Source organism: Gopherus evgoodei, chromosome 7, assembly GCF_007399415.2.
Source record: "Gopherus evgoodei ecotype Sinaloan lineage chromosome 7, rGopEvg1_v1.p, whole genome shotgun sequence".
Taxonomy (NCBI): domain Eukaryota; kingdom Metazoa; phylum Chordata; order Testudines; family Testudinidae; genus Gopherus; species Gopherus evgoodei.
The window spans coordinates 130,319,011-130,332,835 of NC_044328.1; the positions used below are offsets into that span (position 1 = coordinate 130,319,011).

A 13,825-nucleotide genomic window follows, 5' to 3' on the forward strand; every position below is an offset into this window, starting at 1 on the left:
CAGATACCTGAGCATGTAACATGAGAACCAGGAGGGAGCTGAAGCCAGGTGACACCTCTGCCCAGGCAATGGACAAAGGCTGGTGGAGGGGCCAGGGGGAGACGGCTGGAGGGAATTTCAGTTTGGAGCTGGCTGGGAAATGAAGGGGAGCCCGGACAGAGCTCTGGCCTCCCTGGGCCCCCCCAAGATGGAGCTGAGGGGGTCCTGCTGTCTGTACCTACAAGGCCTGTCTTCAGCTGTGCTCCTGTCATCTAAATAAACCTTCTGTGTTACTGGCTGGCTGAGAGTCGGTGCCGGGCTCTGACTCCCCCCCACTCTGTGACACACGGTACCCAGCACCTCTGCCACAAAGCCAGTGCTGTTGCCGAGCTAAACCAGACCAACAGAAGGGGCATTTGCCATCCATCCCCCTTGAGCCCGCCGGGAAGAACCAGAAACCCAGCCAAACAACTGCACGTTAAGAGGCTGGATTTGTACCTAGGCAAGATCTCTCCAGGGAGGCGGAGCACCGAGAGGGGTGTCTGGAGCCGAGCTGGGCAGTGCACCGACAGCAGCACATCCTGGAATTTAGGGCAATGACAGATCCAGCCTGAAATGTCGCCTTCACCCAGCGCCTGCTCTGAGAAGCGCTCAGACAATGGCCATTTACACACACACTGCTAGTGCTCAGCACAGACACACGCCTCTCCTCCAACACCCACCAGAGCAGGACACGGCGTGCTACAGGGGGGCTATACCATTTAAATACGTACAAAATCATCTCTTCGTTTTCTGCAGCAAAGTGCTCTAGAGATTACATACAAGGGTCCCTCCTGCAGCCACCTCTGGGGTGGAGCATGCAGCAGGACTCTGCCAGCGACACTATACAGTGGTTTGCAGAGAGGAGCAAAGGAGAAATTCCTCTCACTGAAAGCAGAGGCAGGAAGATGTAGCCTGGTCACAACACGTTTGCATTCAAATTTCACTTCTACTCATTAACAGATTTTCAAGCAAACATCTGAAAATCAGATCCTCCCCCCTTTCACCGACCTGCGCAGACACATGCTGCTTTCCCTGCAAGAACGGATGGCCCCACTAACGCAAAGGAGGAAGTGCAGGGGCCCCTACTCCGGGTCACTTGTTACTGGTGCAGCCAACTCAGGCAGGTGAAACACAAACTGCCTCCTGGCAGGTAAGTAAAAGCGGAAATGATTCCCCAGGAAGGTGGGTAAACACAGCCTTCGGCAGCCCTTATTCGAATGACAGGAGCATTAATCCACACAGGACAAGCACTGCTGAGCATGGCTCTGACTCTGCCCGGGAACGGCACCGCCAGACTAGACACTTGGGTGATCTACACAAAAGCAGACTGAAAACAACCTGTGTGCAGAGCACTGGAGTGTAATACATTCAGAGCTTACTGGATCGGCTCCTGATACGGCCCTGTGGCTGCCCAAAATGCCAGTCAATCAGTAAAGAATGATCCTGCAGACCCTTACACCTCTGTGCCAACCCAGCCCCCATTGGGAAGCAAAGGAATATCCCCAGGCCTAAGGGCACAGAATGCAGCCCTAAAAGGCCACGCCGTCTCTCCTGAGCACCCATACCCTCAACTCCAGCACTGCCTGAGCAGCACCCTCACAATGGGGTCCGTGGCTATCACAAGCACCCGTGGCATGGAGCTGGATTCTTTCCAGCAGGGCTCCAAGGGCTGTCTGCAGCCCCCCTTGAAAAAACGAAGGGGAAGGGGTTGGAGAGTGGGGTATCTGCATTCCCCACTTGCGCTGGACCAAACCCCTGAGCACCCCTCTGCACTGCCATCTCTGCCCAAGATGACCCTCACTCGCTCAGACACCTACCTGCCCTGCAGGATTCTGGACAAAAAGAACCTATTGCCATGCCTTGCTGACACACAGAACCTCATGCACACTCGACCAACCAACCCAGGGGAGAGCCCCAGCAGCTTCCAGCTCTCCCAGGAACCTGGCCGCCACGTCCTGCAGGAGAACCTGGGTGGGTCCCCTTTTCCACACATTGTTGGAACTCTGAAGTCATGAGCGGGTGCGAAAGCAACAAGCCCCGCTTGACGTGTGCAGTAGCAGGGAGAGAGATGCATGAGCCGCCTCAGGGACACGGCGAAGATCGGGAGCTAAGCCATGTGGGGAGGCAGGCAGCAGAGTGCTGCAGCGGGTAACGCACTCGGGGGCAGCCCCAGCTGCTCCCTCTCGGGAGCGGCTCAGCATACGCTGAAGGAAGAGATCTAGGCTGGGTATAAGCAGGTGCATGTCTCACTGGCTTCGATGGGAGCTGGACTCGCTGCTGTAGGTTCCTAGAAGCTGCCTGCTGAGCAAAGCCGGCCAATGCACTGCTGTGGCCAGCGCAGGAGATAACGCTGCAGCGCCTGAGGAGAGGAGAGGAGGTGGAACAGAGTGCTCCCAACAGGCTGGAGTTCTGAGCCCTCTCCAGACGGGGAAGACCCACTGGAGGGCAGGGAGGGAGCTGAGCAGAGGGAAGGGAGGGAAATGGGAAAGACCAGTGATCAAACAGCCCCCGCTCACCCAGTGCTGTGCCGCTCCTGCAGTGGGAACACTCTGCAAAATTCAAACACAAGGGCTGTGAAAATAGAGTGAAAAGGAAACATTTCCATCCTATAGCCACCCAGGGCAGCCACTGAAGGTCACGTCCTATGGCAGGGTAAGCACCTGGCCGGCGATGGCATTAGCAGCTAGCAACTCCCGACAGCACGACTGCTGTGGGGCTGGGGGGGGGCAGCTGTGCCCTCTTGAATGGTGCTCCACAGATTGGCCGGATACTGTATGGAGGGGGCTGGCTTTCCAAGGAAGAAGAGCTACCAGCCGCCGTGTTACGTGGAAGAGCAGATTAGCGGAGCCAGCCGACGCCAGGTGGGATATTGCACGCCATGGCCCGCGGTGGCTGAATCCACACTGCTCCGGCGCTGTTCCGGAGGATGCTCTAGGCAACAGCTGGCAGAAGGCTGTGGGTTGGGGGATCTGGAAAAGCCTGTGTAAGGGAAAGGGAAATCAGGCCCTGGGGTCCAGTTGGTGCTGCAGGCAGAGGAGCTTCTCTGACGCCCCTGCTGCTGCCTATGCATTACAGGCAATAGCTTAATATGCTGCTCCCTCATTGGACGCACAGCTCATCAATGCATGCACCAAAGTGTGCGACCTTCTGGTGTGCTTGTGTGTTAACAAAACAGGGCCGCCCGGTAACGAGAGACGGGGCTCTCCCACACAGCCTCAGCACTTTGATCGATTCTCCTCCGGAGAAGGGGGAAAATGCCCCTTTCTGTTTTCATGGTCTCTGGCTGGAGACTCCCTGTTAGTCAAGTGCGAGATGACGAAGGCTGTCTCTGTGCAGGGCGATGGTCACACCCCATCCAGCACTGACAGTCGGAATTTTACAATAGTTCACATGCAATTGGCAATTCCCTTCCAACAGCAAAAGGCAGAACCAACTGTACCCAGTGAAGGCTCTGCCTTCAGATCACACCCAGCAACGCAACTGCAAGTGCAAATGCGATAAGCATATTCCCAGCCTGTACCTGCCACTCTCCCCGTGAGGAGGGAAGGAGGCACCTACCCCTTGTTTTCTCATGCTCCCCAAACACAGAACTAAGCACGGAGACTCTAAGCAGAGAAAGATTTTATACCCTGCAGCAGATCATCACCCTAAAATCCCAGAAGAGCTGGCAAATCTGAAATCCAGGATGAGAAATAAATATACAGTGGCTTAACCCCGTGCAAACCACTCCCCAGAAACTAATACCTTATTCTCTTGAAATGTTAAAAAAAATTGCTGGAAACTCCTTTGATGAACCTGCTGCTGCTGTGCTCTGGTTCTCACCCATACACATTCCCCTGGAGCCAGCAGAACGTTAGCAACACTCGATACATTCAGAAGCACAGTGGGCGAGTTCTCAACCTAACTCACAAGTCACTGGAACGTTCAGCAGCACTCAAGTGATGACGTTCTGGCCAGGAAATATTAAGTATCCGCTGATTGGCAGCCCCAGATCTTAGGTCGACAACCAGCCACAAATTCATTGCTTAAGTTAACGGACGGGGCCTGACAGCACCTTTCCCGTGGCGCTCTTTGGAAGCAAACCCGCAGGAAGCATTTAGCATTTCTGCTAACAGCGAAAGGGTGGCAGACAGACTCAGAGCGAACAGCCCAATCAGCCCTCCCCTACTTTCCATTTTCTTTGCCGAGGTGACCTGAATAGGATAGAGCTACGAGCTGGCAAGCCTCCATCCAGCATGGTGTTTCCAGAGACAAATGTGTGGCTATAATTCTGCCTGCTTCTGAGCTTCTCAAGAGAGCCCAGAACAGGCAGGTAAGAACACTGACAATGGGAAAGAAAACCTGGCACCTTTCGACAAAAGACTGACTGAAGGGCGAACCCAGCTCCAGAGGGGCGGAGGAGATGTGTCTTCAGACAGTGCCAGGGCACTGTGTGTGTGTGTGTGTAGACAGATAGATAGAGAATAAAGTTATAAAATTTGATCAAAATAAAACCAATAAATGTACAGCTTGAAAAAGAGTAAAATATCACAGTGCATGAACGTCAGGAGAAAGTCTGGCGCGTCCCACTGCACAGACAAACGCTCCAACATGTTCAGAAAAGCACAGCCCAGAACGCTAGCACAGGCTTTGCTCAGCTCACCATGGGGGCTGGGAGTCCTTGTCCTGGATTTCTAAACACGGCTTTGTACTCGCGCAGTCCAACTCTGCAGAACGTTGCCAGGCAGCCAAAACAGCTGTGGAGCGAGCTGCCCAAAGTCTGCAGGTCCCGGCTGTGACACTGCTGCTTGACACCAGAGAATGAAAGTGGCTCTTACACATCTCCACAGCCTGGCAGCTGGTTCACACTTATGTATTTAAGAGAAAAGTGACAAAAGGAAGGAACTCAGGGGACATTGTGAGAGGGGGACACTGGCTGAATTCTGATCACAGGGGACAGGTTAACCCTAAGGATCTTCTGTGCTCTCCTCCTCACTTCATCATCTGACGACGAGCTGTCCACCTTAATGGCCTGGGATCTCAGCAGGTTCAAAGTGCTCTGACCTAATTCAGGTTTATTCATGGCATTTTTCTTCTTCTTCTGTGGTGCTTCTTTTATCTCCTCGGCTCTTTTCCTTTTCTGCCCAACAGTCTCCTGACTACTGCTGTCTTTCCATTCAGTTCTCTCCGCTGGAACTTCCTTGGCGTTATTTGTAAAGGCCTTGGCCTGTGACCCCCCACTGCAACACTGAGATGTGCTGTCTGTAATCCTCCCATTCAGGATTCCAGATGCTTTGCAACCATTGCTCTCCTTTAGCACCCCGCCTTGAGTTCCCTTCAGAAGCGTTACAGCTAGAGCGGGAGAATCTGGTGCTTTCGTAACTACGTGTTTGTAGCCTTTGGGGTCCACCTGCCCTGCGGGTAGCTTAGCGTTCTGCCTCGAGGCACCCGACGCCTTGAGAAGCTTCAGGTCCGAGGGGGAGATCCCAAGATGCCCCTCTTTGTATTTGGACTCTAAACAGGATGCTGTGGCTTTCAGTGGGACCAAAGCTTCCAGCACGACAGAGAGTCTCATGGCTGGATACACGTCAGGGTACATATTAGCTGGGAAGCCCATTGCTGAGGCCTTCGATGTGCCTGACCGTGTCTCTTTCAACGAGTTCAGCAGCAGGTTTGTGGCCCTCCCTTTAGAGACAGGTTTGGTGCGAACGTTAGGAGAGCCGACTGACACCTCCCCAAGTGTCCCAGGCGCCTCTGCTGTCACGGCAGGGCTTCTAACTGGAGCGTTAGTACAGTCAGAGACAGCAGCGCCTGTGTCTGAATTGTCAGGTGTCTGGCTGGGAGTAGCCGCCGTGCAGGAGCTGTACCCATAAACATCCTTGCTCCTTAAGACTGTGGGCTGGTAGCCTTCCTCCTTGAGGCCTTGGAGAAAGGCCACCAGCTGGGTTTCGGTGTCTGAAAGGTCCTTGGACATGGGGTTGAAGACTCTGAGGGCTTCCTCCAGGGCTTTCTGTCCTGCAGAAGAGATTCTTGACCAAGAATGGACAGCTTTTTCTTCCGCATTGTTCACCTCAATATTCATGGCATTAGGGTAGTAGGCACTTCCAATAGCTCCAAATTCCTTGAAAACCAGCGCTGGACACCTCAAAGGGAAAGAGAAGACAGTTAGCACAACCCAAACACCAATCTCCAGGCTTCTAAGGCTACGGAGAACTCTCTGAGCTCTTAAATGCCAGTGACCATCTAGTCCAGGGATCGGCAACCTTTGGGACGTGGCTCGCCAGGGTAAGCACCCTGGCGGGCCAGGCCAGTTTGTTTACCTGCTGCGTTTGCAGATTCGCAGGTTCAGTGCTCACACTGGCCGCAGTTCGCTGCTCTAGGCCAATGGGGGCTGTGGGAAGCGGCGCGGGCTGAGGGATTTGCTGGCTGCTGCTTCTCGCCGCCCCCATTGGCCTGGAGCGGCGAACCGCGGCCAATGGGAGCCGTGATCAGCCGAACCTGCGGACGCGGCAGGTAAACAAACTGGCCCGGCCTGCCAGGATGTTTACCCTGACGAAACGCGTGCCAAAGGTTGCCACCCCTGAGGTAGTCTGACCCCCTGCGTAACCCAGGCAAGAGAACGTCTCCCAGTGATTCATGCATCCAGACTAATCATTTGGGGTTAAACGACCACATCTCATTTAGAAAACCAGCAGCGCCTGGTGCGACAATTTCAAGTGACGGAGAATCCACCATGATTGCTAGGCCAGCTGTTCCACTGGTTAAACACCCCGCACTGGAAACCATGCACCTTATTCCAGACTCACACTTCAGCCTGCAGCCACTGGCTCATTCTGCTCTGTCGGCCAGATCAAAGCGCTCTTGCTGCAGAGACCCTCTCCCTGCGTAGGCGCTTACCGACCAGGATCAAGCCATCTCAGGCTCTTCTTCAGACACCGAGCTCCTTAAGTCTCTCATTATAAGCCATGTTTCTTCCAACCCTCTGACCATTCTCTGCTCCAGTTTTTCAACGGCTTTTCTGAAGTACGGAGCCCAGAACTGGATCCTATTCCAGCCATGCTCTCCCCAGTGCTGCGTACAAAGGCAGCATGACCTCCCTCCCTCCTCCCACTTCCTTTCCCCTGCAATTTGCAGTCACACAAACCCTTGTTCATCCAAGGACGCTCACTCCCCAAAGACAATACAAGCAAGAAACCACAACAGAACCCTGGCTATGACGCAGGAGCTGGAGCTCTCTGCAGGTCTGCACACCTGGGGCTGAGGGCCAGCACTGCTATTCCCTTTAGCAGCACTCAGCTACCTCCGCTGGGGGAATGGCGCTAGCAGCTGAGAACAGGACGCAAACCCAGAAAGGAGCCAGCATGGCAGAACACTGTGTGGGAACCGGAGTCAGCCGACACTAGGCCAGCAGGCTGAAGCCAACACGGACGCAACAGGTTGATTCTACAGCTGGAAATGGCAACTAAAGGCTGACAAAAGCGGTAAAATGTGAAGAGTTGGTAAAAACCTGCAGCTGCTGAGACACCTCTCGAACCAGTAAGAAAGTGGAATTCAGTGTTTATCAAACATTCCTTTCAAAGCCAGTCCAAGGTCTGAGATAATGAAAGAGGGAAGCACCCAGGTGATGGACTGAAAAATGACCACCTCACAGATAAATTCCACAGGTATTCTCACATCCGCCACCTCCTTCCAGAGTCATTGTTTTTATTACCAGAGCACCTAGCAGCCCTAGAGAGATGGGCCCTCCCCAAAAGCTTCTAACCCAACTATAAAATGAGACCCAAGCGAAAGATTTAGACAGACGAGGGGCACAAGGGAACAATGAGACAATACGGGCCAGCATGATCAGCAGTAGTGTCCGTCAATGTTTGTGTCGGTCTCGTGGCCAAGGAGAGGTTGAGGAGGATTTTGAAGGTGGATAATGAAATAGCTTTGAGGGGTTACAGGGAGCTCCTGCCAAGCATGAGGGGCAATGCTGGAGAAAGCGTGTGTGGACAATGGAGGCTGACCTCACGGCCAATGGGAGATGGAGGTCGACATCCTGATAGTGAAGGAGAAGAGAAAGAGAGGGAGGAGATAGGCCAGGAAGGCAAGTGAAGACAAGTAGCTTGTGTTTGATAGGCTAGAGAATGAGGAGCCAGTGGAGGGATGCAGAATTGCTGACATGTTTTGAACAGGGTGCAGAATATACAATTGTCATTTGGGAATTGGAACCTGCACCAAGAACAAAGATGGCCAGCACACTTTACTGTGGATTTTTGAAATGACATTTGAATACAGAAACAGACCAGGAAGTGTTCTTATTTCTATATACATTTATGTTCATAAAAAAGTATAGTTTAAGAAATGACTGTCTGATAAAATGTAAGTAGTATTTTGTCTAATCAACAAAATTGTCTCTTGCTGCATCCCAAGTTTGTTCACCCACATGCCAGGTGATGCCCTCAATAAATCAAGTGATACCACGTGCATCCACTGAGATGGTGAATCTACGATTCTATAGTTAATGACCCAAAAGTCCATACTCCTAGAGCCACCAGAATAGCTTTTGTCCATCAACATAATGCCTCCAAACACCAAGGGGCAATTGAAAGTGTTAACAGGACAAACCCTTGTGACAGGTTCAGACGCCTTTAAACGTGCGACAATTCCATGGCAGAGTCAATAATCTGACACTCTGCAGGAGTGATCAGTGAAAGGAGTTAACGCCTCAATACTTCACTGGGGGTTGGAAGCGGCAAGCAGAGGCTTCTTAGAAAGGCTGTGCCATGTGGCTGAAGGCCGTAGAGGAGGTATATATAAAGACCCAATCTGCACAGAAAGAAACCAACTGAAAACCTCCCTACGGCAAGGCCATTCCTTGCCCTTGGCTTCTCCTGCCATTCCATGCTCATTAAAAGCTCAGCTATGCATACTTTCCCTCCTAGGGTGAGGTGCACATTCCTAATCAGCACATCCTGCACAGACACCAACTAGCAGCCATCTCCCAGGACTTGGGGTGAAAGGAATTGTCTGCATGACTCCACCTTCTCAAACCAAGCCATTTGCACCACTTTCTGGGTAGTCAGGAGCTAGATTAAAGAGATGGGGTTTACCACCCAGCCTACCCACCAAGTGTCTAGTGGCCAGGGGTGGCTCTACATATTGTGCCACCCCAAGCACGGCAGGCAGGCTGCCTTCGGCGGCTTGCCTGCGGGAGATCCCCAGTCCCGTGGATTTCAGCAGCACGCCTGCGGGAGGTCCCCAGTCCCATGGATTCAGCAGCAAGCCTGCGGGAGGTCCTCTGGTTCCGCGGCTTCAGCAGCATGCCTGCGGGAGATCCCCAGTCCCATGGATTCTGCGGCTTGCCTGTGGGAGGTCCCCGGTCCCACGGATTCAGCGGCTTGCCTGCGGGAGGTCCCCGGTCCCGCGGATTCAGCGGCTTGCCTGCGGGAGGTCCCCAGTCCTGCAGATTCAGCAGCACGCCTGCGGGAGGTCCCCGGTCCCATGGATTCAGCAGCATGCCTGCAGGAGGTCCCCGGTCCCATGGATTCAGCAGGTTGCCTGAGGGAGGTCCCTGGTCCCGCGGATTCAGCAGGTTGCCTGCGGGAGGTTCCCGGTCCCACGGATTCAAGGCTTGCCTGCGGGAGGTCCCCGGTCCCGCGGATTCAGCGGCTTGCCTGCGGGAGGTCCCCAGTCCTGCAGATTCAGCAGCACGCCTGCGTGAGGTCCCCGGTCCTGCAGATTCAGCAGCACGCCTGCGTGAGGTCCCTGGTCCCGCGGATTCAGCGGCTTGCCTGTGGGAGGTCCCCGGTCCCGTGGATTCAGCAGCTTGCCTGCGTGAGGTCCCTGGTCCCGCGGATTCAGCGGCTTGCCTGTGGGAGGTCCCCGGTCCCGTGGATTCAGCAGCACGCCTGCGGGAGGTCCCTGGTCCCGTGGATTCAGCAGCTTGCCTGCGGGAGGTCCCCGGTCCCAAGGATTCAACAGCACGCCTGCGGGAGGTCCCCGGTCCCAAGGATTCAGCAGCTTGCCTGCGGGAGGTCCCCGGTCCCATGGATTCAGCAGCACGCCTGCGGGAGGTCCCCGGTCCCATGGATTCAGCAGGTTGCCTGAGGGAGGTCCCTGGTCCCACGGATTCAGCAGGTTGCCTGCGGGAGGTTCCCGGTCCCACGGATTCAAGGCTTGCCTGCGGGAGGTCCCCGGTTCCACGGATTCAGCGGCTTGCCTGCGGGAGGTCCCCGGTCTCATGGATTCAGCAGCACGCCTGCGTGAGGTCCCTGGTCCCGCGGATTCAGTGGCTTGCCTGCGGGAGGTCCCCGGTCCCACGGATTCAGCAGGTTGCCTGCGGAGGTTCCTGGTCCCACGGATTCAGCGGCTTGCCTGCGGGAGGTCCCCAGTCCCACGGATTCAGCGGCTTGCCTGCCGGAGGTCCCCGGTCCCACGGATTCAGCGGCTTGCCTGTGGGAGGTCCCTGGTCCTGCAGATTCAGCGGCTTGCCTGCGGGAGGTTCCCGGTCCCACGGATTCAGCAGCACGCCTGTGGGAGGTCCCTGATCCTGCAGATTCTGCGGCTTGCCTGAGGCAGGTCCCCGGTCCCACGGATTTGGCGGCTTGCCTGTGGGAGGTCCCCGGTCCCATGGATTCAGCAGCATGCCTGTGGGAGATCTCTGGTCCCGCAGATTCAGCGGCTTGCCTGAGGGAGGTCCCCGGTCCTACGGATTTGGCGGCTTGCCTGTGGGAGGTCCCCTTTCCCGCAGATTCAGCAGCATGCCTGTGGGAGGTCCCCGGTCCCACAGATTCAGCGACTTGCCTGAGGGAGGTCCCCGGTCCCACGGATTTGGTGGCTTGCCTGTGGGAGGTCCCTGGTCCCGCGGATTCAGCAGCACGCCTGCAGGAGGTCCGCCAAAGCCGCGGGACCAGCGGACTCTCCGCAGGCATGCCGCCGAAGGCAACCTGCCTGCCGCCCTCACGGCGACCGGTAGAGCGCCCCCCGTGGCTTGCCGCCCCAGGCACGTGCTTGGCGTGCTGGTGCCTGGAGCCGCCCCTGCTAGTGGCTGAGAATCCATTGCTACAGAACAGCACCTCCTGGGCTCAGCATCCCAGCCACCGAAGCAAACACTCCCACCCAGAACCAAACCGTGCTCATGAAGTTAATCAGTCCCTACAGCAGCAGCAGCACACAAGCCACTGGGAAGGACAAATGAAAACCAGCAGCCAAGTGAGCTCCAGCAGATCCCGGCTGGGAGCAGCCGCACTCGACCTGCAGTGAAACGTTCACAACTAAGGCAGGCTCCATGAGAGGGAGACTGGCCCTTACAAAGCAGGGTCTGAACCCAGAGAGAAGAGACTGTGCAGGCAGTGGGACACATTCGCTTTCTCCTCAGTGTCTAGAACACAACCAAGCGTGAGAAAAATCTCTCCACTGATTATCCCGCATCAGAAGAGACGTCTGTTCACAGGGCAATGCGGAAAAACTGCCCGACGTGGGGAGAGAGGAGCCGGATGGGGACGGCACTATGGAGCACCCATGACTGAACGGAATGACAACGGCAGAGGGGCTTAACCCCCAGTGTAGCGCGCACCCCCCAGTGGGCAGGTCACACCTGCCTGAGACAGATTCTGAAAGGGTCTGACTTTCTGACACTTTGGCAATACCTGGACGGTTTGTTGTGCCAATCAAGTCTTGTTGACCCGAGGGTGTTGACAGCACAGGGCGGGTTCCCCAGATGCACTGCACCGCTATGTATTTCTTTCATGGCCCCATTGCTACTTTTTATAACTACTTGAAATTATTCACATTATTAACCTAATCAACAGCATGGGCTAGAACCCCCAGAGGAAAAGCCGCCCAGCGCTGCCCGAACCCAGACCCGCTCCTGCCCCTGGTGACACCCCTGCTCCCCTACTCACACTCAGCACTACGTGACTCCGGCTGCAGCCTTGCTGGCATGTGTCTGGGGCAGAGAACGTGTGACAAAGGAGGATTTAAAACTGGCCCGTCTGCCCAGGAGAAAGGCTGTCACTCCTAGCTCCCCATTCCCCCCAAATGACTTTCCCAGGCACCGCATCTTTCCCACCCCTACTCAACACCCTGGCTCATTACAGGCCCAGATCCAGCTCTCTGGTCCTCGTACCACAGGAGAATGGGTCACTAACAACATGGGGGCAAGTACCGACTACATCACGGAGCCAGGGGATCAGGCAGCCCTCTGAGGGACGGGGGGCTCACCCCCGAGGAGGAGGGGCCTGAGCATCTCTTGGGAAGATAAGGCAGAAGAGAGATGCTGAGGATAACAGATCACCCTGGGGGACAGATTGAGGATGGAGGCCCCCAGGGCAGGGCAAATAGGAGCAGGCCTGGGCAGTGGGACGGGGGGGTGGGGCGAGGGGGCTGGGCAGTGGGACGGGGGGGTGGGGCGAGGGGGCCGGGTGATGGGACAGAGCAGTGGGGCCAGGGGCAGGGCAGGGGGCGGGTGGCAGAGAGGGGCGTGGCCTGGGCAGGGGTGGGGCGGTGGGGCCGGGTGGACGGCAGAGGGGGTGGGGCCTGAGCAGGGGGCGGGGCCAGGGAGTGGGCCTGGGGGCGGGGTAGGGGCGGGGCAGGCGGCAGAGGGGGTGGGGCCCGGGCAGGGGGCGGGGCTAGGGCAAGGGGCCCGGGGGCGTGGCAGGGGTGGGGCGGTCGGCAGAGGAGGTGGGGCTCGGGTAGGGGGTGGGGCAGTGGGGCCAGGGTGGACGGCAGAGGGGGTGGGGCCCGGGCAGGGGGCGGGGCCGGGGCAGTGGGCCTGGGGGGTGGGGTAGGGGCGGGGCGGGCGGCAGAGAGGGGCGGGGCCCGGGCAGGGGGCGGGGCCCGGCGGACGCGGCTCCTCCCCTCGGTCCCGGCGGGCGCAGCGCGGGACCCGGCAGCGCCCCCACCCGAGCCCGGACGCACCTACCGGCCGCCGCGGAGCCCGAACCCGCCGCTGCGCCGCCGCCGCTCCAACATGGCTGCCGCCGAGCGCCGGAAGTGCCGTCCGCTTCCGCTTCCGGCCTCGCCCCCCACCCCCCCACCACAGGCCCCCTGTCTCCTCCCACTGACCCCCCCCACACCCAGACCCCTACCCATGAAACCCCCCAGACCCCCCCCCCAGACCTGACCCATGAAACCCCCCAGACTCCCACCCCCAGGCCTCCCCAGTCTCCTCCTACTGACCCCTCTGATCCCCTCCCCCAGATCCCCCCAGGTCTCTCATTGACCCCCTAGATCCCCCACCCATGAACCCCCCAGGTCCCCTCCCACTGACCCCCCAGGCCCCCTCAGCCCATGACCCACCTGCCCCCCACCCCAGACCTCTAACCCCTTCCCACTAACCCCCCTGGCCCCCAACCTCCCCCTCCTAACCCCAATTGATCCCCTCACCCCATGACTCCCTACCCCAATGAACGCCCCTAACTAGGGTGACCAGATGTCCCGATTTTATAGGGACAGTCCCAAATTTGGGAGCTTTTTCTTACATAGGCACTTATTAACCCCCACCCCCTGTCCTGAGTTTTTATACTTGCTGTCTGGTCACCTTACTCTTGATTTCTCACTGACCCTGCCAGACTCCTCTAACCATGAACCCTTTGATCCCCACACCTACACACCCCCAGACCTCCTCACCACATTCCCCCCGCCCCCTCAGTGACGCCACCCCCTGGCTCCCATGAATCCTCCTGACCCTACCCAGACTGCCAGCACTCTCTCCAGGTTCCTCACTGACACCTCAATAGGCCCTCATAACCCTGCCAGTGACCCCACAATAGGGCCCCTAATTCTCCATTGACCCAACACCCCTGCACTGAACCCTCATCAGCTCCCACTCTGCCATGAT

General features: G+C 57.0%; 1 protein-coding gene across 3 annotated transcripts; it reads right to left on the reverse strand.

Annotated features, from left to right (window-relative positions):
- Window positions 1-3,626: 3,626 nt before the first annotated feature.
- Window positions 3,627-12,939, reverse strand: CCDC71 (coiled-coil domain containing 71). Of its 3 annotated transcripts, none has more exons than XM_030569758.1 (2): window positions 12,908-12,939; window positions 3,627-6,143 (listed from the first exon to the last, which is right to left on the reverse strand). In XM_030569758.1, the coding sequence occupies exon 2, from the start codon at window positions 6,080-6,082 to the stop codon at window positions 4,907-4,909; it is 1,176 nt and encodes a 391-aa protein (XP_030425618.1). In that variant the 5' UTR covers window positions 6,083-6,143; window positions 12,908-12,939; the 3' UTR covers window positions 3,627-4,906. The 3 variants fall into 3 exon arrangements, with proteins under 3 accessions (XP_030425618.1, XP_030425619.1, XP_030425620.1); XM_030569759.1 differs by having other exon boundaries at window positions 12,904-12,937; XM_030569760.1 differs by having other exon boundaries at window positions 3,627-6,135; window positions 12,904-12,922.
- Window positions 12,940-13,825: the final 886 nt, after the last annotated feature.

Bases quoted from the DNA above. Each gene is read 5' to 3' on its own strand.
- CCDC71 (XM_030569758.1), bottom strand. From the start codon at position 6,082: ATGAATATTGAGGTGAACAATGCGGAAGAAAAAGCTGTCCATTCTTGG.